Source organism: Lipotes vexillifer, unplaced genomic scaffold (genome assembly GCF_000442215.2).
Source record: "Lipotes vexillifer unplaced genomic scaffold, Lipotes_vexillifer_v1.1 scaffold511, whole genome shotgun sequence".
In the NCBI taxonomy this organism is placed as follows: Eukaryota; Metazoa; Chordata; class Mammalia; order Artiodactyla; family Lipotidae; genus Lipotes; species Lipotes vexillifer.
In genome coordinates, this window is record NW_006784934.1 from 1,027,631 (window position 1) to 1,054,947 (window position 27,317).

The 27,317-nt window shown below is 38.8% G+C and overlaps 1 protein-coding gene across 1 annotated transcript in view; it reads right to left on the reverse strand.

The window, feature by feature from the left end:
* NOTCH2 (notch receptor 2) overlaps positions 1-27,317 on the reverse strand; it is a 176,883-nt gene that overhangs the window by 98,884 nt on the left and 50,682 nt on the right. Inside the window, exon 2 of the mRNA XM_007457124.1 lies at positions 23,465-23,546. Coding sequence (XP_007457186.1) covers positions 23,465-23,546 — 82 coding nt within the window. The remainder of the gene's footprint in view (positions 1-23,464; positions 23,547-27,317) is intronic.

Consider the following 27,317-nt stretch of genomic DNA (forward strand, 5'->3'; position numbering starts at 1 on the left):
AGCAATGACTTTCCCCTTGTCAAGTTCAATGGTCTCATCTGAGATTTCTTCATAAGGAAATTCTCTCTCTTATAGGAGGTACTGCTGACCATGCCTCCATCACTCCACTTGTTTTACATTTGGCTTTTATGACTCCCTCTGTATCTCAAAGCTTGGTAAATTCTTAGTCTAGATTGCTGAATCCTCTTCTCCTTCTTCCCCATCAATTTATGGCCACTTGAAGCTTAAGTCTGGACTAGACTACTCTTTTCTCTCTTAGGCACTTGTTATTTTTGTTATTGTTCATTTTGTTTTAAGTAACTACCTTTATGTATACAGCTCCAGTTCCATATGTTCAGTTTACTAAAAGTCATCTACTTACCCTAATATATCCTGCCAATACTTGACACTAAACATTTCAAAAGTAGGATTATATTTCCATGAAACTTTAATTCCTCCATTTTTCTAAGGCTTCCATTTACAATCTCAAAAGTCATTTTTGGTTAATCCTTTTACATTATATATAACTTATGAACATGTTCTCATGTCTTGTTAACTGAATTCCTACAGTACTCATAATTCACACGCACTGTTCCCTTTCTGATTAAAAAATCTGATCATCTTAAAAGCCTCAGGCCAGACACCTTGTTGCTGTCTTTTTCCCCACTTCCATCCATCCTTGTAATAACAGAACCTTGGGATTAAAGATACGCTAAGGTAATTTCTACCCAAAGAGATAATTCTTTCTAAAATATCCCTAAAAGACGACCACAGCCTCTACTTGAATAAAAGTAGTTAAGCATGGTGTCTGAGAAATAGAATTTAATAAATACTTGAAGTTATTTTGTTCCTATTATTAAAAGCACAGATACTAGAACCAGATCACCTGGATTTCAATCCCATGTACTCTATGAGTGATCCTGAGCAAGTTACTAAGCCTCCTTGGTGTAAAATAAATTTAATAATAGTGCCTACCTTGTAGGGTTTTCAATAATTGTAAAGCACTTAGAACAGTATGTAGCACATAGTAAACGCCATGTATTTGTTAAGTAAAATAAAATTACTGGCTCACTACTTTAACAATAGAACTCTCTTCAGTGTGGGTGGATCCCCACGTCAGGAAGCTCTTTCTTTCTGATGTCTTCAAATTCAACCTTCCTTCCTAGGTATGTATATACCAAGAGGGATAAAACATAAGTCCACCAAAAATCTGTAAAGAATGTTCAGAGCAGTATTATTTATAATAACGAAAAGTAGAAACAACCCAAATGTCCATAGCTGATGAATGGATAAATAACATGTGGTATATCCATACAATGAAATATCATTTGCCATAAAAAGGAATGAAGATTTGATACATGCTGTGACACAGATGAACCTTGAAAATACCATGCTAAGTGAAAGAAGCTACACACAAAAGGCCACATATTGTATGATTTCATTTTTGTGAAATGTCAAGAATAGGCAAATCTATACAGATAGAAAGTAGACTAGTGTTGCCAGGGACTGGGAAGAGGGGGAACTGAAGAGGGACTACGAAGGAGTAGAGAGTTCCTTTGGAAGGTAATGAAAATGTTTTAAAATTAGATAATGTTGATGGTTACACTTAACTGTGAATATACTAAAAACCACTGAATTGTACACTTCAAAAGGGTGAATTTAATAGTATGTGAATTACTGTTGGTGGGAATGTAAATTGGTGCAGCCACTATGGAAAACAGTATGGAAGTTCCCTAAAAAAACTAAAAATAGAGTTACCATATGATACAGCAATCCCACTCCTGGGCATATATCAATATCTAGACAAAACTCTGTAATTTAAAAAGATACATACACCCCAATGTTCACAGCAGCACCGTTTACAATAGCCAAGACATGGAAGCAACCTGCCCCTGCCCATCAACAGATGAATGGATAAAGAAGATGTGATATATATGTATATACCCATACACACACACACACACACACACACACACACACACACACACACACACACACTGGAATATTACTCAGCCATAAAAAAGAATGAAATAATGCCATTTTGCAGCAACATGGAAGGACCTAGAGATTATCCTACTAAGTGAAGTAAGTCAGAAAGAGAAAGACAAATACCATATGATATCACTTATATATGGAATCTAAAATATGATACAAATGAACTTATTTACAAAACAGAAACAGACTCACAGACATAGAAAACAAACTTATGGTTACCAAAGGGGAAAGAGAATGGGCAAAGGACAAATTAGGAGTATAGGATTAACAGATACAAACTACTGTATATAAAATAGATAAACAGTAGCACAGGGAACTATATTCAATATCCTGTAATAAACCATAATGTAAAAGTATATATATATGTGCATGTGTGCGTGTGTGTGTGTGTGTATAAAAAACTGAATCACTTTGCTGTACACCAGAAACTAACACAACACTGCAAGTCAACTATACTTCAATAAAAAATTTTTAATTAAAAAATTTGTAAATAGTATGTGAGTTATATCTTATTTAAAAAAAATAATTCTGCCTCCCTATAATTTCCACCTGCTGGCTATGCCTGTCTTCTAGAACAAAACGGAACAAGCCTTCCACTTCTATTACATGTGGCCCTTCAAGAATTTAAAGATTGGACTTCCCTGGTGGCGCAGTGGTTAAGAATCCGCCTGCCAATGCAGGGGACACGGGTTCGAGCCCTGCTCTGGGAAGATCCCACATGCTACAGAGCAACTAAGTCCGTGAGCCACAACTACTGAGACTGTGCTCTAGAGGCCGTGAGCCACAACTACTGAGGCCACGTGCCACAACTACTGAAGTCTGTGTGCCCAGAGCCCGTGCTCCGCAACAAGAGAAGCCACCACAATGAGAAGCTCACGCACCACAACGAAGAGTAGCCCCCGCTCGCCCCAACTAGAGAAAGCCCACGTGCAGCAGGAAGGCCCAAATGCAGCCAAAAATAAATTTTCATATATTAAAAAAAAAGAATTTAAAGATAGCTATGTTGACTCTTTGTTTTCTTTTTTCCAGGATTCAATGCTTTGGACTATCCCAGATTTCCTCACCATTTTAGTAGCTTTCTGATGCTTAAGATAACAATAGTAATAATAATAACAGTGACCAACATTTTTGAAGCACTTACTATGTATTATGTATTTGCTAAGCATTTTATTTTTATTACTCCCTATAACAGTTATGTTATATTATGATCTCCATTCTGTATACGAGGACGTTGAAGCTTAGAAAGATGAAGATTTCAGAGCTACAGTATATCAGAAGCAGGACTGAAATCCAGGTATGACTCCAGAGCCCACGTACTTCAAAACTGGGCTATCCTGCCTAGCCCCAACTAGATGATTCTAGTTCATCAAAAACCTCTTTAAGGGCTTCCCTGGTGGCGCAGTGGTTGAGGGTCCGCCTGCCGATGCAGGGGATACGGGTTCGTGCCCCGGTCTGGGAAGATCCCACATGCCGTGGAGCGGCTGGGCCCGTGAGCCATGGCCGTTGAGCCTGCTCGTCCGGAGCCTGTGCTCCACAACGGGAGAGGCCACAACAGTGAGAGGCCCACATACCACAAAAAAAAAAAAAAAAAAAAACCTCTTTAAAAGGTAGGGCCCAAAAATGGAAAAAAAAACACCTGATACATATGTTCTTACCACTACAGCATAGAGCTGGACCATCACCTCCTTTGATCTGGACACTGTTGTTTCTAATATTGCAGCCTAAAGTGGTGTTCACTTTTTTAGAGGTCACAAAATCCAGTCAATTTAAAAGTCCATATTTTTTTTCACATGAACTATTTTTATGCCATATTCCTCCCATCCTAAATTAGTACAACTTATTTTTTGAACCCAATAATTGGACCTGTAATATCTTTCTTTTAAATTCACCATGTTGAATCTTTACCCCAAGTTTCCTTGATTGAGATAACTTTTACACTTTATTCATATAATCACAGAATTTCAGCACTGCACCAAACCTCAGAAGTCAACTGGTCTGAACCCCTATTGCACTGATAAGGACACCAAAGCTAACTGACCTACCCAGAGTTTGTCTGCAAATATAGAAATTTCCCCAAGTTTTGCATCATCTACAACTGTATTTCTATCTTTACCTAGATCCTTTATCAAAACATAGACTATCACTTAACTGAAAGTATTCTACGAAGTCTTGCCCCCAAGACCGGTAGCCATTCAGTCAGCTCTATCATCTCAATTACCCCAGCATCCTGTCCACACCTCTCCATTAAGGGTAGCCAGAAAATTGCTCACTGAAAGAATGATCCTTCTCAAGTATAATTTTGATCATGTCACTCTTCTGCTCAGAAACTAGCTTTAGGGCCCAGCCCCTCAAATCCTTAGAATCTATGACCTACTTGTCTGCCCCACTCCTACCACCCGTCTTACTCCTCAGAGATCCATAACTTAAGCACTCCAGATTATTTCTGCATTCGTGTCTACTCTTCCCTATATAAATATCTTCTTTCTAATCTCCATTTTCATCATCACATTTTCCCATCTGATAATGTCTCTAATTAATTTTCCTTTCATCGATCCTTGCTTCAGAGACCTGCTCAAAACTTATGTCCATTATTAAGCTTTCTCCACACCATCTCACCATCTCACTGATCAGATCATCTCTGATCTAACAGTAGCTGCATTCTATGTTACATGCTACATAATTTCTAACAGTGTGGCTCTACTTCATTTAAGCCATAATTAGGTCTTTCCTGTGCCTCTCTCAAACTCCTATTTGATATTTTTTTTTGTGAGAAAGGGCATATCTTCAGACCCTGGCGCAGGTGCCTTGAATACCATGAACACCTGGGTTGCAAAATCCCCTCCCAACCTCACACTACGCTCTGCCTGGTAGAACACAGGCCAAGGCCACCTTAAGAATCATCCTGAGGTATAAGATTATCTCTCACACCCCAGGAGGCTAAGCAGAATTATGAACATGGGAAGAAAGGGGAGAAATGGGTGAGACAGCCAGAAATAAAGGGCCCCTGTTTCCTAAAGCAGGAGACCTTTCAACTTTGCAAATCCCTGTTCAACTGTAATACAAGTACACCATAAACCCTGTTAGTCTGAGGGGGAATTAAGGCTCTCCACTGAAAACAGGAGCTTAAATAGCCCTCTTCTTGAGATGGCTCAAGTTTAGTTTATTATCCAAGTTCCCTTATAAATCTTTAATTCTATTAAGTTATTAGAACTTCTATTTATTAAGTACAATTTTTGGAAAATAGCCTAAATCTTGCACTAAAGGTGTATATAAAAAATTTCTAAAAGATAACCAAAAAACTCTAACAGCTGCCTTTTGTTCCCAGAACAATATGAATGCCCGCCTCTCAGGAGGGAATTTATCACTTATTTAAGTAGTATTCTCAGTGACTTCCTCCTAATCTCTTCCTCTCTCTGGCTTTGGATGTCTGAAAAGAATATAGTTCACAGAGGAGGCTGAGTATAGGGAAAGTTTTGGGGGGCTTTTTCCCTGTAAAATAATTTCACAAACTAATCTGAATACTTATCGGCTCCATACAGATATATTCATGCCTTTTTCGGAAAAAGTCTGCCATTTCTGACACAAAGAGGTCCACTCTTTCATTGTTACTGTTCAAACACACACATGGCGAATGAGGTGAAGGGGAGGGATGGAGGAAAGAAAAGAGAGAGGAAAACAAGGGATTCCTCCAAATGGAACTAGAAAACATCCCAACTGAATGGATGCCCATACAGTCCCCCCTCAATAAAACAGATGAAAACCAGACCCCAACTCTCACATGTCACCAGCAGCCTGGATTGGTTTACATGTAGCCACTTTACAGACTTCAACGAAGCTGGTATTTGAATAGCAATTCCAATCTATCTGGCAATGGCTGCAGTTCAGGATCAGTCTCCCTAGTAATACAGAACAGAAAAATTTGTTCTTTCAAGTTTCCTAAGTGAATAGCCACTCGTCTAGAGAAAAGCTTAAAACACTGCAGCAGCTTGTGTCAGCTCCAAGATGACTGTAGTTTGAGCAGGAAATAAGCCCCTTTTCCAAATAAAAGCCAGTGTTCTCTCTCCTTGTTTTCTCCACCGAATGTTCTGTATCAGCAGAGTGAGCCCAAATGGCATGCAGGGCTTCGCTGCAGCTCTGCCTTTAGCTTTTTTTAGCGAGGATTTGGTCATTAAGAAAATAAAACAACAACGCAAAACCCCACCACATACAAGAAGAAGAAAAAAAGAGGCGTGCTTTACGAAACAGCTATTTCAAAATCATGATTTTTAAAAAACTATACAGAATGTGGAATGGAGGGGGAAAAAAAAATGTCTCATGTGGGTTGTGTCAGCCCTGCAGCTGCTCCTCATTAAAGCTCCTCTTTACTCCCTCTGGGCTGGTTTCCAGCAGAAAATTCTTTAAACAGAACTCCGCTTTCAACCCACTTTCTTCTTGCTCTGGGCCTCTCGGCCCCCCAATCCACAGTGGCAGCCTGCCCTAACTGAGCTCTAGAGGGGGAGCTGTCGTTAAGGGAAATGAGGTAAGGGCAGAGGGAAAAAATAAGAAACCAAATTAAGCATTGGTCAGTAACAAAGGTCTGCAGTTTGAAAAGGCCCCAAATCAGTCTGTTCTTTCCTGTGACCATAATGCCAGCTTAGTTTCCTGCCCCCTCCCCCAGGCCCCCATTAAAGTAGATAAAAAATAATTGCTAACAGCCAAGGCTAACTGTAACCAGTTAAAGTTCCTATATAACACTTAATTCCCAAGGCTCTGGCTTACAAACTCCTAGATGCCCCAGAGCCTACAGAATCAAGTCTAAACTCTTGGTTGGCATTCAAGAGGCCCAACCTACTAATCCAATCTCACTGTCCCCCTCCTCTCAGTACCACCAGTTTGACATCTCATCAGACTGTCAACTTTTTAATTCTATAACTCTGCATAAAGGTAACCAACGGGGTTATGCTAATTACTGACTTTGTTTAAAAAAAACAAAAGAACAAAACAACACAAAAAATAGTACATGAAGACTTCTTGTTAACTTCCTGGTAAAGAGGGGAAAAGGGAAGAACTCTGTGATGCTAACTTCTTCTTGCCATTCCCACTCCCCCTGTCACCTCCCCTCCCCACAAAAAAGAAAGGGGAAAAAAAAAGGAAATACTATAGCTTACTCAGCAAGAAGGAAAAAGAAAAAGAACTAAAAAAAGCATTCATGAAATGGTACAGATGAACCGGTTTGCAGGGCAGAAATAGAGACACAGATGTAGAGAACAAACGTATGGACACCAAGGGGGAAAGCGGCAGGGGGGTGGGGGTGGGATGAATTGGGAGATTGGGATTGACATGTATACACTGATATGTATAAAACAGATAACTAATAAGAACCTGCTGTATAAAAAATAAAATAAAATTCAAAAAATTAAAAATAAAGTATTCATGTATAGAGTTAGGGCCCAGTGCTGGGCTGTTTGTGGTAAAACACACTTTCTAGGGCTTTGCTGGTTTGATGTAAAGGAAACAAAGACAAATATACAATCAATTTCTCTCTCTCTCTCTCTCTCTCTCTCTCTCTCACTCACTCATGCACTCACAAACACACACACACACCTTTTTCTTTTACCACAACTAATAAACAAAGACTACCGAATACTGCAGGAGGGCCCAGTTTTCTATGTAAATTCAGCTTCCTGAACAGAACATTTCTGCTTTTCTTGTAGAAGTAGTTCAGAAAATGTTAATCTTGGTTCCCACATTAGGCTGAACGCTTCCAAATTAAAAGTTTCCCACAGGAAAAGGATTTCATGGGGAGTTGTGAGGCTGGGAATTGTCTTCTGAAACTCCACCTCGCTGGGTTTCCACGTGTTCAGCTTTTTCAACCACCCCCCACATCTGAATAAAGCAATAAACACACACTGATTTTAATAAATCCAAACCAACCAGAAGCTGCCGTGGTATATGCTTTAAAACTGTTAATAGCACTGTTCATCTTCATCAGAGACTATGAAATCATGGTTAACCACTGCAATGGGAAACCATGCTCTATTTACGTAAGAATTTGCAAACACCCTTATCTTCCAGTTTATAGTCTGGGCTCATTTATCAGAACTCAAAAGCTGAACTGAGTGCCTAGCCTCTTCAATCATCACTTGAAAGATTGGGCAGGGGCATACAAATAGCACTGAAAGAGTTCTGTTGCTGCTATAACAGAAGATGGTCTTTCCTCTGTCTTCTAGCACACAATCAGTACCTTACCATATTTCACTGCACTGGACCCTGAGAAAATATCTACTTGTGATTAAAACATGGCAAACATACTCTAAACACATAAGTTTACAAAAAGCACCCTTCACAGTAATAGGCAAAAATGAATGAGTTAAGCCAGTTGTTCCCAAGCTATGCACTGTACAGTTGCTGCAAGGAGTCTGTAAACGCTTATAAAACACTCTCTAGACTACTAAATAATGTCCTATCCATGTTAAATGGACTGTAAATGCTGTTACAATTATTAAAATTTTGAGGTATTATGAAGGGTTATTGAATTCTGAGCAGATTTTGACATTATGCATTGTATTCAAACAAGAGACCGTGAAGTGGCTTCATCTCAAGATCCTCTCTCCTTTATGCCTCACACTCTCGCGAGGCTCAGCTCCTAGAACATGTTACAGTGTGCCTCCAGACCTTTGTACATGCTGTTCACTCAGCCCAAAACACTTTTCCCCTCCCTCTTCTTAAGCCCTAAAATTCCTTTAAGCTTCAGCTCAAATTTTATTTCTTTTGAGAAACAGGCTTGATGCCCCCTGCTGTATATTCCCATAACCCTAACATATATCACTCATTACCTTGTATTATGATTATTTGTCTGCCCAACAGACTAAGAATTATTCATCACCATACTCCCAGTGCCTAATACAGTAACTGGCATATAGAAGGCATTCAACTATTCAGTGCTTATATTCTTAACAGAAGCCAAAAGGCAAAATGCAAGGGTCCTTGGAGTCTTTACACCTTCAAAAGACTTTAATTATACTCAAAGTTTGGGAACCACTAGGCTGAGCTATTTACCCAAAGGATTATCAATACTAATTAAGATTCCTCATATATAGAGGACTTCTTAACCTTCACTTACGCCTAAATCATTTAAAGTGGGCAAGCCAAATCTATATGGAGTAGATTTTTTAAATCACATACTCCCCCAAAATATGAAGTTAACACACACACACACACACACACACACACACACACACACACACAAACACACACACAGAGTCTGCATTTTCTTTTAAACTTTCATTAATCTTTGATAAAACACTGACTACATGAAGCACCAGGATCCTGAGTGACAGAACATCCTGCAAAGTGGCCTCAGTAACATAAACTGCTACACTCTTTTTAGAAACTTAGCAGTAAAAATTAAACAAAATTTCAGAGAAAAAAAATTGAGTGTGGGTGCTTGCTTTCTGTTCTCCAACATGAGTAGGTGACCACCTGTAAAATTCTGAAGTCTAAAAAATATATGAAAACAGAAAGTTCCAAAAGCTTATGGTTTGGTCTGAAAGGATTCCTAGTTCAAAAATAATTGTACTCATATCATATCAAACCAAACCTGAATGTGAGAGTAGGCTGGAGAAAAACCTGCATTTCTCCAAACTTTAAGAGGGTAAAAAATATTTCTTTGTAGATTCTGAATACATCATTCTTGGAAAAGTAATAATCACACGTATAGGTATGCAAAACCATTCAATGAATAATTGGAAAATACAATTTCAAAATGCCCTGAAATAGTACAAAATCCCATTTAAATGGGATTAGAACCAGAGATAATAAAAATAGTGGGCATCATGGGAAAAATAAATAACAGTGCCTTGAACCCTATTTCAAGACAAAAACCACTACTTCCCATAAAAGATAGGACAATGGCCCAAAGGGTTAAAAAAAATGGTTCTTGAGGGTAAAAAAAAAAATCTTAGATATTACAATGGTTTGTGAACCTCCAAAGGGCCACAGTAGATAAACTGATATACAATATATCTATGGTATTAAAATTGCATGGGGCAGGGGTGGAGAGATTAGGAAAAAACTCTAAAAAGGCTCCTTTGGGGCAAGGGGTGATAATGATAAAAAGGTTGAGAAACAATGATATAGCATATCCAAATAAAGTAATTTTTAGCTTAGTATCTGGCACTCATAACACTCATAAATCTTAGCTGAATTAAACAGAAAAGTTTCCTACAAATGTTGCCTATATTCGTATATATTCAAACTCACATGTCTTCAAAAAAGTGTTCCTCAGCTTTGGAAATTCCTTTACCTATGCCTGATCTGCTGTATGAAATCAAATTCTATGCCTCCATAGGGTCAAAGTGAAAATCTTGCAAAGCTAAACAGTGGTCTAATGAGAAAATTTAACATACATGCAGATACCATACAGATTATTTCTTTTAAAAATACAATGCTATCATTATTTTATGTACTCTTGCATTCTTATAACAAAAACAGCAAAACCTTCAAACCCTCATTGCACGGACAATGCTTGTAGTGCACGTGAAAGTCTTAGCCTACTGGTATCTATACTTGGAAGCATGCTCTATCATCAACTACACGGCTGGGACTGGATTTGGTTTGTTTATCTGTTTCCCTCTAGATTATAAGCTTTTGAGAACAAACATAATTATTAAAATCATCACCATCACAATAATCACCCAAAGAACTTTTCCACACAAAGGATAACTTTGATGAAGTTAATGACATCTCACAACATTCATTACTTTTATGACAATAAGGGAACAGTTACCATCAAAGAAAAAAATGTAATGTTTTTATTCATTTTATTGAAAACACTCATTAATTTAAGAGGATCTCGGCTTTAGTGCAGACCTCCAGCATAGGTCATCTCAACTAGAAAAGTGGCATCAACCAAAAACTGATACAGGAAGATTCAGATATAATTCTTTGTTCTAATTTCAGCAACATCTGCTTTAAGAATTTCTTTTGTATATTAAAAAAAAAAAAAAAAGCTTAGCCCAAAAATGGCTCTTCCAGTCTATACCGCATGCCCTCCAAGGACATGAAGCATTTCAAGTGGTTATTATGCTCTAAGGTAAAGGTCAACAAATATTGCCCTAGGCAAAATCCATGGGCCACCTGTTTTTATACCTCCAGTCCAGGAGCTAAAGCTGGCTTTTACATTTTTTTAATGGTTATGCTTTAAAGAGGTATATAAGTACCTACATTATATCCTCAATTTGCTTCTTAGCCAGCAAAGCTTAAAACCTTTACCATCTGGCACTTAAAGAAAAAAGTCTGCTGATCCCTGCTCTAAGGCCAGAACAGCATTAAAGTACACATAGGCTAAAAACACCTTCAAAACATGTGCTTACAATTTAGGTAACTTTTTTTGTTTACTAGAAGTCAGGGCATTTTAGGAGCACTTGTTATGAACTGCGCTTAATTTCAGAAAGGCAATCCAATAGTCAAAGAATCATCATTGTCAATTGTCATACCTCTGCATAATTAGAACCAAAGATAATAAAAATAACAAACATCAAGGAAAAAACTTATGGTGTATAACCTTAATGTGGTGACTCAAGACAAAAATCACTACTTCCTTTAAAAGATGGGACCATGGCCCAAAAAAATCTAAGATATTACAATGATTTGTGGCCTTCCAAACCAAAGAAACTGAATATCAAGCAAGAATCCTGAAAGTATGCACTCAAGTTCACACTAAGTGAAAATAAATTCATCCTGAGAGGCACTTCACTTACTAAACTGAGTCAAGGCAAAGCCATGCCTGATGTGGCTACATTCTCCTGCACCATTCTGCTTAAAAAACCCATGTCTACTGGTAAGTGAGATGTACTTACGGCATACCTAAGGATGGATGGATAGATAGATAGACAGATATGTAGTTATGAGTTTGTTTTTTATCTGAATAAGAATAAAAATATATTGGGCTTCCCTGGTGGTGCAGTGGTTGGGAATCCGCCTGCCTATGCAGGGGACACAGGCTTGAGCTCTGGTCTGGGAAGATCCCACGTGCCACGGAATAACTAAGCCCATGTGCCACAACTACTGAGCCTGCACTCTAGAGCCCGCAAGCCACAACTACGGAGCCAAGCCCGCGCGCCTGAAGCCCGTGCTCCGCAACAAGAGAGGCCACTGCCATGAGAAGCCCGCGTGCAGCAACAAAGACTCAACGCAGCCATAAATAAATAAGTAAATAAATTTATTTTTAAAAAAAGAATAAAAATAAAACTAGTATATTGTTTTACAAAAACTCTCACCCAAGACTTTAGCATGTTCTCAGAGCTTTTGATTGAGTGGTTCCCCACAGACCTTTCCTCTAGATCAGCCCTGGCTCTTCCACCAGATGTGAACCTTGAACTGGCCACTTTAGTTCTCTGAGCCTCAGCCTCCTCACGTATTAAAACAAGATCCTAGGCCAAATAATCTCTAATATTTCCTTTAACTCTAAAATTGTATGATTCCATTAGGTATGTTCTACAGCCCCCTTGGATACTAATATCCTTTAGGAGGATTAAAGACCTCCTTTAGAAGGAACGCAAAAGAATTTCCACATTGTTTTTGTTTCATGGAATGTTAAAAAATAAAATGTATAGCTAGAGTTAAAATTCTTGGTCTTTCAAACTGCCTCATAAAAGCACTAAATTGTTCGTTTTTAATTCTGCTTTTCTCTCTCCTTCTCTCCTCCCCTTCTCCCTATATATTCACCCTGTTCCTTGAGAGTTGGTACCAAAAATGAAAAGAAATAGCACTGAATCTATAGGTCACCTAATGGGGACTGAGAAACAGCTTTTAGTCCCACTCTACATTCTAATCAGTTATGTAATACAGGATAAGTCACTTGGCTATATTAAGCCTTGGGTTCCTCACGTATAAAACAAGATCAGTGGGAAAGGTGCTCGACAAAATCCCTTCCACCTCCTAAGTATGATGACTCTACAATTTTGGCTGTTGGATTCCCTCAGCAATACTGCCCGAGAATGTAATGATGCTTGCTGACGGTAATGCTTGGGGTCAGTGGTTGTGTATGTCTCGACCATCAACCCACTCCAAGCAGGGGCTCCCTGGGGCAAGAATTGTGCCTGTGTCTCTTGTTTTATATCCTTCACACTGCCCAACTATCATCCTTCTAAGTGCACAGAGAGTTCAATACATACTTGTGTAAATGAACTGTTGTACAACTCACACTTTCAGCTAATCCCTCACAGGAAGCATAAGGAAGCAAAGAATAAGCAAAAGAGAAAGAGTGATGTATTTAAACAAGATATGGAGAATAACTGGAACCCTGAGCCTAAAAGGGAAAGTCCTTACCATCTTCCCCAAGACATCTGGCCAACATGAGAGCCTGTTTTCTTCAGCACAGAATGGTGGTAGACATTGCAGTCCCTTTATGGAATCTGATCTACTGAAAAATTTCACAAGACTAAAAATGACTGATGTATGTGTCTGGGAAGAGATATACCAAATTTAAACTTGCAGGGAATCAATCACTTAATTAAATTCATGTAGGACTTTTTTCCAGATATAATTTTTATATATCCTCTCAACACAGCATAAGTACCTGTCTTACTCATTTCCCCAGCTCAAGATGCTCTCATTAATTCTTATAAAATTTAGGAAAGAATGGGTAATATCCCATAATTAAAGAATATGCTTCTCTGAAGACTAATTATAAACTGATTGTCAGTGTCAACCTCTGCCTGGAAGGAAATGAGTCAACTTTTCATTAGTAATCAAGCTCTGTCCACTTTTTTAAGAGTGACCCAGAAATTCAAGGCCATGAATTTTAACATGAGACAGAAAATCAGACACCACAAATATTATATACAAATGGGACTAAGACAGAAAAATTAAAGTCAAAGAGGCTCCTGAGGTACTTTTCAGGCCGAGTGAGGTTTCAGAAGGGGCAAGTTACCCAGTAAAATAACTACCCAAGGAGATGTCTCTGGCTTACACAATAAGAACCCCAGCATTTCAAAACTATAAAGGGACAGGTGGTTAAATGGCTAAGGCACTACCATGCTCAAGGTAAAAAATCATAACCACTGTCAAATGTTTTCCACATAGAATAGGCATCCTGGTTTATTCTGGATAATTGAGGGTTTGGATATGTACTATATAATCAGAGGAAACAAGCAGTAAAGGACATGAGCTAATTTGGGGTAACCAGAGATGTGGCTAACAGATGCTTGCTTACTCTGGATCCCTGAACTGAACTGGATCAGGCCAATGATATGCTGGACAGAAGAGATCTGAGGTGGGAACACCTAAATTCTCAGCTACGAGAATGTGCTATGCTTGTATGAAGACCGATCCTGTTCCTGGTGTCTCTGTTTTTCCATCACTCCTCCTATCCCAACCCATTGTGTTTGTTGCCTCAGAGATTCTTGAATTCTGAGTTTCCCTGCAAATGGTGTACACAAGCCTACCTGGTCATTCTGCTCTGGAAGCAGCACAAGACTCAACAGTCAAGGCCAAAAAGGGGAGGGGAGGACAGATGACTGCTCCCAGCTGCCCTCTCTTCTTGTCTCTGGTCTCCCCACTCACCCCTAGCTCTAGACAGTCTATCTTCAAGCATTCAAGCCAGCATGTGCTAAAGGAATGATTTTTTTAATCAGCTATCTATCACTGTGAAACAGATTAATCCACATACCAGTTTAGTAAAACCTCACACAAACTGAAGTAAAGACAGAAGGGAACACCCAAGATGTAGAAAAGTTTTAAAACTATGTCATTAAGGAAAAAAATGATGAAGATATTGGTAACAATTATTCCAGTTAATAATAGCTCTCTAGTCCCCTCAGTCTCTCTACTTCCGGACTTCTACCTAACCATCTCCTAGGACACAGTCAATATTCTCAGATTCTAAGTGAAACACAAAAAAATCCTCTGATTGTAGTCTTCTGTCCCATAGTAGTCGTTCCCTTGTCTGAATCTCCATAGTTCTTATCATCTGTGCTGCTCCACTGGGCAGTTATAGACTGTATGTGTGTATATATATATATATATACATATACATACACACCCACACATATATATGCCTCATCTCCTCAACAAGATGGCAAGACATCAGAGGACTGCCACCATGTCTTACACAGGAAAAACACAACATTCATTAGCAGACACTCCCAGTACGGGTACTTGTGAATAAGAAAGTCAGACAGCACAGGCCTCCTCTCAGCCTTTATGTCTGTTCACAACACACAGCACAGTGCTCAGTCATAGTAGCCAGCTCAATAAACAGCAGTTTGATGAATATTAAATTTTCCTTTGAAGAGTGCTATGGACTGAGTGTGCCCCCTCAAAATTCTTATGTTGAAACCAACATCCCCAATGTGATGACATTTGGAGCTGAGGCCTTTGGGAAATAATTAGGTAGATGAAATCATGAGGGTGGGGTCCTCATGATGGGATTAGTGCCCTTAAAAGGAGACAAGGGACCAGTGTTTTCTTGCGCTACCATGTGAGGATATAGTGAGAAGGTGGCCATCTACAAAGCAGGAAGCAGGTCCTCACAGGGAACCAAGTAAGCCAGCTCCTTGATCTTGGACTTCCCAACCTCCAGAACTGTGAAAATAAATGTCTGTTGGTTAAGCCACCTGGTCTGTGCAGACCAAGACAAAGAGTGAGGATCCTAAAGTGCCTCAGAGTCTTACTTTCAGAGTTCAGGATACAGGACTATACATATAGTAACTGCAGGAAAGTTACTGAATCTATACAGACTCAAGTGCCCTAAATACTACTATTCTACATAAGGTCTAATTAGGCTCTTTTCTTATTAACAAGTACCTTCTCCTCATACTTATATGAAGAAAAGAAATGGATATAATGTTCCATTTGGATGTGTTTCCTGAGTAATACCACCTGTTACTTAAATAATGCCTTTATTAGTCTTTGCTTCCACTTTCTTTTCATAAAGATCTTTTCATAAACGTCCAAGTAGGAGATTGTTTAGGAGAAGAACATTTTAAACAGAAGATAACTGCATTAATAAGGGAAGGCTGAAGGCATCAGTATAAGAGTCAGTAATACATTTTTGGACACAGAGAGGATGAAGTGCTAGTGAAGATTATTGATGATGGATAAATAGGATATAGAAAACTCTGGGAAGCCCAGACAAACTGTAAATTACCTTACATCGAGATGTAAAATAAAACACAACTAAGACAAATATGAAAACAAAACACTCACATAACACACACAAACACACACAAACAAAACACAAAACACACACACACACACACACTCTCTCACATGATGGGGTGGAAGAAACACTAAACTTCATTTCTACCTACAAAATTCCTAGCAACAGGATGCTGAGAAGAGGACTTAATGAAAACCCCCATCACGCCCACACATTTATGCTAGCTTAACAGAGAAAAAAGCACTTGGAAATTTTTAGTTAACTACATTTTTATCACATTCTGACTTCTTCAACCCCTTTGTATTCAATCTTGCTAGCCTTGATGAAAGACAGACAGCCAAATTTTAAATGAAGGATTTAATTAATTACTCCAGATCAAGAAAGAGAAATGTTTCTCATCCTGCTTAGTCACAAGAAAAAAGGGGATAAAGGAATTACTATACGAAATTAATGGTGCTGACATGCCACAATGGAACAATGAGAAAGAAACTTCACTTAGGATTATGGTTAACCTGGGGATGGTGTTGAAAGAAGCCTAGCTAAACTCCTATCTATTCATGCCAGGTTTGCAGGCCAAAATTAGTTGCTTCAACTTACTGGCAGTGACCCAAGACAGGCAAAAGGATACAGGCAGAGCCTAAGAACCACCTTCTCCTACTTCTCTACCTAACACTGAAGTTTATAAAGTTTCCAACCTAAAGAATAAAAATCAGCTGAAAAGAACAGGAGAATTCTGTTGTTATATATTGATAAGAAGCTATTCATCAGACTTCCTTTATGAAAAATTCCTCAGGGACACAACATATTTGTTAAAGGAGCTTTCAAGGACATAAGTGTTAATAATAAGAATAGCTTAGTACTGTTAAAGGGTCCAGACCCCAAGTCCTAAACAAGGAAAGCCTCACAGGACATACATCTATCTATACATCCATAACTCGCAATGCAAGTATAAGGCACTATGTTTAACAACCTGTCACTTCTGTGCTGGCAGCACCATTTATCAGAAGTTGTAGAATTTAACCTGTCTCAGTTTCGCAGGTGCATAAAATCTGCCTGGACTTGCTCATCTTCCATTAGGAAAAAGAAGGGAGACGTTTCAAGTTTTTAAGTTTAGTTTTCTCTACTAAAAAGCATTTTAGTACACAATAACCTCTACCCCCACCTTCACTGCTCTCTTCTTATATTTCATCTGCATTAATTGCACTGAACTTTCAAGTGCAAGGCCACTTCTCAGAATTGCAGCATTAGCCAAGCCTGGCCCATGTACACTCATGTAGCTACAAGCAAGTTCAATACTCTAGTATTATGTAGTATTATGAGCTGCCCAGGCCTACCTATGTCTCTACTTTAAAATCAGGAACTATATATAGAGTTTTAATCATAATCCTGATCTGAAAAGCTACCTTTCATATACTTTCTAATGTTCCACACTTCCTTTTCAGAAGGTCCTGTTTGAAATACGACTTTAAAATAGGTAATTTTGTCCTATTTTACTAATAAGCAAACTGAGTAAAATTATTTTACTAATAAGCAAACTGAGACTCAGAGCAAAAGCAGATTTTCAAAGAGCACATCTCAGGTCAGATACTTAAGAGTTACGTGATCTTGGGCAAATTATTTAACCTCTCTGAGTTTCCATACATTCATTGGTAAAACAGGGATATCAAGACTATCTACCTTACATGAGGACTAAAATAATACCTGTAAAGAGCTTAATTGAGCACACAGCCTAGTATGTAATAAGTGCTTAATAAATATTAGCTAGCATAATGTTCTTCAGCTTGCCAAAGATCCAATTACTGACAGGATTTAGGGCTCAAATTCAAGTCTATCTGGCATAGAAACCTGTCCTCTCCATGTCACCAAGCAGGGCTCTTCCAGATGCCTTAATCCACTCACCAGTGCCAGACTGAACCATACAGGAGCCTGGCACAAAAGAAAAAGATCAGCAGTACTGATTTTATCTTTTTTAAAAATCTGGATATTTTTAATCATAATTTTTGCATTAATTTTGATTTTTGAACTATTGCCTTAAAGTATTATTTATCTCAACTGAAGGAACCTTGCTGGCAGAACCAGTTTCAGCAGAAAAAGAGAAAGTGATGTAACAGTTGATGTTTTTCCCAGTGCATTTCTTTGATCTGATACTGCCCCTGAACAGCACTCACCAACAAGGTGAGTGAAAGGGGAAAATGCTGAGTCAGACATGACTTCTGAAAATGCCATTCTAGGGCAGTGTGGCCACAACACAAACATTGATAACGCATCCTCTACTATAAGCAAGGCTCTGGAAGATTCTGAGTATCTCTATTCTCTCGCAACTATACAGAAACTTATCAAGAGGACAAAGAAGGCAATGGCTCCAGTTTTCTTGGATGGCTTTTGGAGGCCTGGACCACCAACACTCCTCTCTAATCCTGGCAAGGAAAATTGTTAGTTGTTAAAGTTTAACGTTTCTTATAGCTAATAGATAAATTTTAGGTAAAATGTGACACAGTTATATTTTATAACATTTTCTATTTATAATAATTTATTTTAAGGGCTTCCCTGGTGGCGCAGTGGTTGAGAGTCTGCCTGCCGATGCAGGGGACATGGGTTCGTGCCCCCGTCCGGGAGGATCCCACATGCCGCGGAGCGGCTGGGCCCGTGAGCCATGGCCGCTAGGCCTGCACATCCAGAGCCTGTGCTCCGCAATGGGAGAGAGAGGCCACAACAGTGAGAGGCCCGCGTACCGCAAAAAAAAAAAAAAAAAATGTAGTTTCTTGATAATTTTACCATTTATTGAGATTCTTGTGTTGGCAATTTTTTTGTCTTAATTTGACCAGAATCCGCAAAAAAAAAAAAAAAAAAATGTAGTTTCTAGTTAGATACTTTGGCAAAAAGTACAGATCCTCAAATGCAATCACCCATCCACAGGAGCCTATATAGCTCATGCTGACTTTCCATTGTTTAACAAATATTGTGCTAGTTACCTCCTAAGTGGTATGTAGAAAACTTTGAAAGACTCATTTAAGATTATAATTCTTACCATTAAAAGTAATGGCAGAGTAACTTAGATCAACTCACCCGTTCATAATAATTATAAACTCCAGACAAAATATTAAAGGTACCAGAGAGCAATCAAAGTGGGCAGAAATTAGAAGGGATATGAGCCTCGAAGGAAAAAACAAACTACGTATATGAAACATGCATTTATACACCTTTTTCCCTGAAGAGTATTCCCCAGTTCATGAAGCACAACAGAAACAGAAAGCAAGCAGAGAATGCAAGTCTTACTGAGCTAAAGAGTCAAAGGTGTCTAGAATTGTCAAAGTAGTTGAAATTTGAGAGGAGAAATCCTGGAAAAAACAGAACCACAGAGGAGGTAGCCCGAAAATATGTAATATAACTCCACAACAAGATGATATTTAGGAACACAATGGAAAGCAAGAGCTGTAAGGCTGAAAAGCTGAGCATGGTTCCGGGGAGTCAGAGGTTTTACTTTAAATCCTACCAAATTAGAGGAGCTTGGGATACACCCCAGAATATGGTAAAAACCTCACGCCTTCCACTGAACCCACTGAGGGGTCATACCTTGGGATTAAGGATTATATCTAGAGCCCAAGTCTAGACCAAGACGCACCACCATACTGAGAGCAAAACAGACCCCCCATAGCACAGCCCAAATAGCATCAAGGTGATCTTCCAGTAACATTCTTTAGTAGAAGATAAAGTTTAAAATGCATCACTCACAATGTCCAGAAAACAATAAAAACTACCATAAACATGAAGTAAAGGGAAACTGTACCCACAGTCGAGTTAAAGAGCTGTTTATGGAAACACGTCCAAAGACAACCCAGATGTTAAAGAACTGGCAAACAAGGACTTTAAATAACTATGATAAATGCATCCTTAAACATACACATTTTGTGAATTTTACAAATCATGGCCTCACCCACCCCCAACATTCTAGTGAACTTGAGTTGCCCACGATTTTTAATCAAAGTGGGATTTGGAATGGTTTATATTTGAAAGCCTGAGAAAACAACTTGAAAGTGATTAATGACAGCCAAATTTAATTATATATTTACACCTCCCAGTAGGACAAGCGAGAGAATGAAATGCCTTATCTCTCTGTAGTGAGAGGGCTTTATTAAGATATGACAACAACTATTTAGGAGGAATAATTGAGTTTTATGCAAGATTACACCGTTTCTCCTTGTCTGGCTCCCAATCTAATCACAGACTGATAGACTACTTAGACTCTTAACAGTTAGAAAAAACAGTTGAGCTGTGTGCAAAACTAACCTTTAAAAGTACTTATCCTCATCTGTCAATGTGATCTTATCAAGGATTTCTATAACTTCCATAAACAACCATTATAATTTAGCTGAATCAATAACATTATGCTCTTTAAAGAGACAGTCAGATACCTTCTACTTTAAAACATTTTCCATTAACTCCTACCCACCCACCCCAGTAAAAAAAATTTGGCCTCAGCCTTCTTTTCCTAATCCACTAAGCAATCTCACGAATAAAAAGACAATCATATACCCTGCATACCTGATGTAATTTTTATAAACCTTCTAAGTGTTCTAATATTTATTACCATTTTGTGAAAACAGTATTTACTGAGCAAGCTGGAGCAACTTCTTTCCCCAGGGAAAAAAAGCAAAGCTGGTGAAGATATACTGAAAGGTCTGCTAAATAAATGTTACTTTTACTTAAATTTTTCTTAACGTTCTGTGGAGGTTGGCTGGCAGGCACTGTAGGATGACTGATTTGGCTTCCCTGATATTGTTCTTGCTTTTCCTGTGTCCACTTATGTAGACACTGATACTCCTGAAGATGCTAACATTACTTTTATTGAAGTAGAGAAACATTCTCTTTTTACAAGTTTTGTTGTTCACATCAGTCTCCCGAAAAGACGGCCTTGCCCATTTTATTCCCTTACTCTCCTTTTCTCTAGAAGCTTGTTTCCCTCACAACAGGGTTGGAAGACATCTGAGGGATGTCCGGGACTAAATCCAGAACTATATCCATAAGCAACCCACCCCATCAATAATTAACAAGTATCCAGGGACAGAATTCAGGCAGCTCCATTTTTGTCAATCACAAAGTGAGTTCCCTGTTTCCTAGCAATGCTTATTCCAAAAACTAGGGTCAACTTTGTCTCTCTCACCTTGGTTGCAGAGTCTGAGACTAACAGCTCACAAATCTGTTTTCTCCCCGAAATGTCCCTTAGTGTCCATTCCTGGTAAGTGCTCAGAGATTGGTCTCCTCTACAGCCCTCTTTCCCCACGTCAGACCACAAATATGTAGGCCAACACTTAGAACATATTTGAAATTCTCCCTACATAAGTCACCAAGTTGAATTATCTCTAAATAGAACTAAATTGCCTCTCTGTATAGTACTACCATCCTGAATGCTACATGAAGCCAACAAAATTCTCAGAGGAAAGGACAGTTTCTACTTATTTAAGACAAACAGATTTAAAGACATGTGAATGATATCTACTGAGCACTTTTGGTTCAAGAAACATATCGTTGAGCGCTAGCTACATACCAGGTGCTGTACTAGGCATTAACTGTGCAAAAGCACACAAGACCAGGACTTCACACTCTAGTGGGAGAAACCAACACATCAACAAATGATCATAGTATAATGGGTTAACTACCACGAGAGAGATAAATAATAGAATAAAGCAAGTAACTAAGACACCAGATGCCAAAGAGATTAACAAGATTTCAGTGGCCAATTCTAAGGTACTAAGTTCCTTTCCTTATTATCTCCAGTTGTGTTTCCATTCTTAGAGGAGACTACATCACATGTTTTTGGTTGGATTTTTTTTCCCAGCTAGAAAAACTAAGTGAACAGCCCATAATCAGTTCCATAAAAAATTTCACTTCCAGTGTTATATTTATTCCAATCCAAACAACCTATTGTTAAGCTTTACTGTCATCACAGCTTAAAATATTTTCACTTTGGTGAAGAAAATTTTTTCTGACTTGGAAAATTCTTGTTCATAACATTAAAGAACTTAGATCCTGTTGTCAGAATAGACTTGATTGGAAAAATGTCATTATCATAGTTATGTTTTTCAGTTAAATATCCAGAAAAGAAACAAACCCATGTTGGATAAACTCACTTCAAATGCTTATCAAGGGCTTCCCTGGTGGCACAGTGGTTAAGAATCTGCCTGCCAATGCAGGGGACACAGGTTTGAGCCCGGTGTCCGGGAAGATCACACATTCCGCGGAGCAACTAAGCCCGTGCGCCACAACTACTAAGGCTGCGAGCCACAACTACTGAGCCTACATGCTACAACTACTGAAGCCCACGTGCTACAACTACTGAAGCCCACGTGCCTAGAGCCTGTGCTCCACAAGAGAAGCCCCTGCACCGCAACGAAGAGTAGCCCCCGCTCGCCGCAACTAGAGAAAGCCTGTGCGCAAAAAATGAAGACCCAATGCAGCCCAAAACTAATTATTTATTTATTTATTTATTTTAAAAATGCTTAGCAAGCAAATACTTCTACCAAAGCAAAGAACAAATATATCCCATAAAAGTGTTAAAGAAGATAAATGTTATATTGCCAAATCTTATTTTCCATTAAAGAAATAGAATGGAAACATGTTCCTATCAAAATTTTTCAATTGAGGTTGAAGAGGGAAAAAAATTATCCATAGGCAACCTAGAGAAGCAATTTATGAGATTACCTCACAGGTTTCCTCAAACAAAAAGTATGGCTACACTAGAGGATGATCAGAGAGAAAAGAAAAGAAATGTTCCTGAGGACTAGCCTAAACCCCCAGTCCTATCTACTCCTCATCCTTATTCTTTTAAACCTATATAATGACATTCAGCCACAGCCCCTGCTCCCCACCCCATCCCTACAAGCATGTGTGCATCTTCTCTCACAGTCTCTCTTTGAGAATTGATTTTTTATATTAGATAAAAGTTTCACATGGCTTTACTTAGTATTTCACATAGTATTTACTTACAGTAGGCAGAATTAAAGTTAACATCTATTTGGTTTGATTTTAAAACAAGATCACAGCTAACACGTTGAGAAGCGATTCTGAGGCTTTGCCTTGAACTGAAAATGTAAAAGAATGTACTCTATTTAACTAGCTACTCACTGAAAGTCTTTTTCATGATGAAAAAGATAAGACAGTAAGTTCTTATTAACCATTTATCTGATATCCACATCCTCATCCCCCACAAAAACTACATCAGAAAAGTTAGAGAACCAGTAACATTTCACAGAAGTATTAAAAATAGAGCAGTATTGCCAAATCTTGTCCAATTTCCTATTGAGGAAAAATAAAATACATAAAGAAGGAAAAAAACAGAGAAAAACTTACTTGCAGTACCCTGTACCATTGTGGTAGGTAACACATATTCCTTCATTTACACAGGGCTCATAGCCGTCCCGACATTGCAATGCTAAAAACAAAAACAAATACACGTTAGAAATAAGTCACTAGTCATAACCCTCAGACATCAGAGAAACATCATCCAATCCGGGTCAACATTCATTCCCATATCCAACTTGATTTAGGTTTCCCTTCAGAGTTTCTATCATCTTTTTATCTTTTGGCTCCTGCGGTCATAGAAGTACAGAAGCTCATCCCAAGAGTCTCTTCCCACGATAACTGTTCTGTGGTCCGGAATGATACTCTCAATTCTCTGTGCCTCTATCTCTCTGGCTGTTACATCCCTGTTTCCCAATGATACTAAGAAAAGTAAAGCTATACTATCCATGATATGCCATGAGCATCTTGGGATTTGGATACTTCAGATGAGCAATGTAAGGATTCATCAATGAATATTTAGGAAGACCCAGGTAGATACTAGGTCACCATGATATTAATGAATTACTTAAGCCTCAGGTGAAGTTTCAAAACAGGCCACTTCAAGAAATAATCAGAAACATAAATAATATTCATTCAACAAACTGTATTTGAGAGCCTAGTGTGTACCAGACACTACATTAGGATCCAGAGGAAAAAGGGGAAATGGAATTCATAAAGAAATGAATAAAACATAATCTCTAACTTTAAGCGGCTCACATAAAGATGGGGAGTAGACTATAAATAGAGATTGTAGAGGAGGGGGGATTAAAGCAAAGAAAATGAGAAGTTAATTTTATATATATAAATAAAACAATAATTCTCAAATTCTTGAACCCTAGTCCCTTTAATAAAAAGGTACTTCATCATCTTAATCTCTCCCAAAAGCAGACTACCCAGAAATAAACAGCAATAGTAGAAACCGTCATTGATTTCAGCCAGAAGAGGAGGAAGGCCACCCAAAGCCTCGTTTGCTGGATAATTACAGTACCTTGATTGCTTAGCTTTTAGAGTTGGAATTTTCATCACCAAAATGCTTATCAAGAATACTAATAACAAGTGGAAGGGCAAGACAGGAAGAAACCTTGTCAAACAATAAAAATCAAAATTGAAGTCCATGAACTTTTTCTGGAAGATTATTAAGATCTTCATCTCCTAGGATGGTTCATGTATAAATACCTGAAAGCAAAACCGAGAAGTCTCCACTTTTGAGTTTCCTCTGTGAGTACCACTCTGTGAATAAACTGCAATATCAGAGGCTCTAGGTCTGCCGTTCCAGGGCATCAAAACCAGCTTCTTCTCACAGCAGGGCCCAGGCACAAGCTGGATGTTAGAACAGCTCCTCCATTAACGATTACTGCATAAGAGTCTTCTATTTGCCCAGTACTGTTATCAAGTGATGAAACCCTTTGAGAATATGTTTACAAAAATCTCAGCTCTTAAGATAATAATATTTTTAAAAACTAGTGATAACAATATCAGCTAACACATAGCACTTACTAAATACCAAGTATTGTTCTAAGCCCTTTACACAGACTAATTCAGTCTTCCCAACAACCTATGAAGTACTTAATTTCATTAAACCCATCCTACAAAAAGGATAAGTGACCCGCCTATTGTCACAACAGTGAGTGAAAGAGCCAGAATTTGAACCTAGGGAGTCTGGATCTCATGAGAGAGTCTGTGCTCTTAACTACAGTAATACACTGCTTCCCACCATCTGACATTTTTCTTCTCAAGATGGGCAAAATAGGTATTATTATACCCACGTTATTAGAAAGTGAAGGCCAAGGAGGTTAAGAGGCCTCCTCATGGGGCATTCCTCCATAGCACTAGCTGTGACACTGCTGGGCCTTACTGAGTCCAGCCCCGTCTCCATGACAGCTATTGGTATCACACAAGCAGTCTCTAGGCTGCAGCCTGCGCAGGCATATTCAGGAAGAGGGTCATCTTGTTGTCCATATCCCACTTCCCTGTAGGGCTCAAATGCTCCCTCTTCCCACACTGATAAGCCCAATGCAACAACTATAATTAAAACAGTTAATGTCAGGTTATTTCCTCCATACCAAAGTTCTCAAACTGATTTTTTTATTCTCTTTAGACACTTTTATTAGTTTCAATGAGAACTTCCTGACTTTTTTTCTATTTGCTTTTTTCTTTAAATAGGAAAGGAATGTCCCGCAGGCCCAGAGCAAGCCACAGCTCTGGCCTCCCCCTGCAGGAATCCTGGGGCAGTGGAGGGAGTCAGGAGTCCTGAAACCCTGGATCTACCACAAACTAGCTGTACTACTGCAAGAAAAGCACAACCTCATGGGGGCTCAATTTCCCAACCTGTAAACCAAACTGGGGTAAACTAAATGCTGCTGAAGGATCCCCTGTGGTCCAACAGTGACAACTCCCTCGTTAAAAGTAGATGAATGGCGTGCCTGGTACCTAGAGAAATCTATCCAGAAGGACAAAAGAAGCCAGCCACCCATGACTCAGAAAGCCATGGGTGCAAGCAAAAAAAAAAAAAAAATCACAGTCTGTTCCTATTAAGCATCTCGTTAAATCATTACAGTGACAGGTGCAGAGAAATACAAACAACCTAGAGTCAATATGTGGCAATCAATCTAGAAAATAACTTCACAGCCTAGCCTTAGTGAACCAATCAAATTCAGGGACCAAAAAGGAGGTAGGCTCACAAGGCTAATAATTAATGCCGTTTGGCTGATCCGTAGGATCATGCTACCTTGAACCTTTAACATTTACTAAGCCACGGTTCTCAAACTTTAGTGTGTATCAGAATCATCTGGAGGGCTTGTTAAAACACAGATTGCTGGACTCCACCCCCCACCACCCCGGTTTCTGAGTGAGTCAGTCTAAAGGGGGCCTGGGAATGTGCATGCCTAACAAGTTCCCAGGTGATGCTGATGCTGCGACTCTGACGAGCCACACTTGGACACAACACCTGTACTAAGGCACAGTGGTCCACTTTAAGGAATCCCCTAAGACTATATAATCCACCAGAAGTCTTGGATGATGTAGACGACAATGTATTGCCTGGATGAATAACAGCAACAACAACAAAGTAAAATTTGAGACTCACAACTTTGCTCAGAGGCTATTTCTAAACGAATACTGTAAGTATTTGTCATAAATATAGAAGTTAAAACTTTGATAACTAAAAACCATAACAGTGAGGCTGGGAAAGATCTCATTTCAAACTTCAATTTACTTTTTTCCCAACGTAAAACACTTAAATTTAACAATAAAATTAAAAGCAGCCTTATATTTGTAAAGTAAAAAGTAAAAAGTTCCATCATATCAGTTAGACATTAAACTGATGTTTTAATAGACTCAGAGAAACCGGTCACTCACAAAAGGAGTGACTTTTTCCCAAATTTTCATCTTAAGCTACAGAGGTTACTCAATAAATGCTGGCTGACGAATATCAATCTCATATATGTACATGCCCCCTGCCCCCAAAAAGGGCAAAAACAAAAAGAAGCAGTGGATTCCAATTTCATCACTCCATCACTTGGCAGTGTGACACAATATCTAGAATATTTCCAATTTTCACACATTTTCTCTACTGCATATTTGGGGACTAGTCTTCCAATACTCAGAAATATACTAACAGACAGAATTCCCCGGAGGTCCAGGGGTTAGGACTCCACTCTTTCACTGCCGAGGGCACGGGTTCAATCCCTGGTCGGGGAACTAAGATCCCACAAGCCTCAGGGAGCAGCCAAATTCATTTAAAAAAAAAAAAAGTACTTACAGAGCATCTACTATGTGAGGTGCAGGCCCTGATGTCAGGGAAACCATGGTTAACAGAATAAAGTCCCTGTCCTCATGAACCTTATTTCTACTAGGGAAAGGC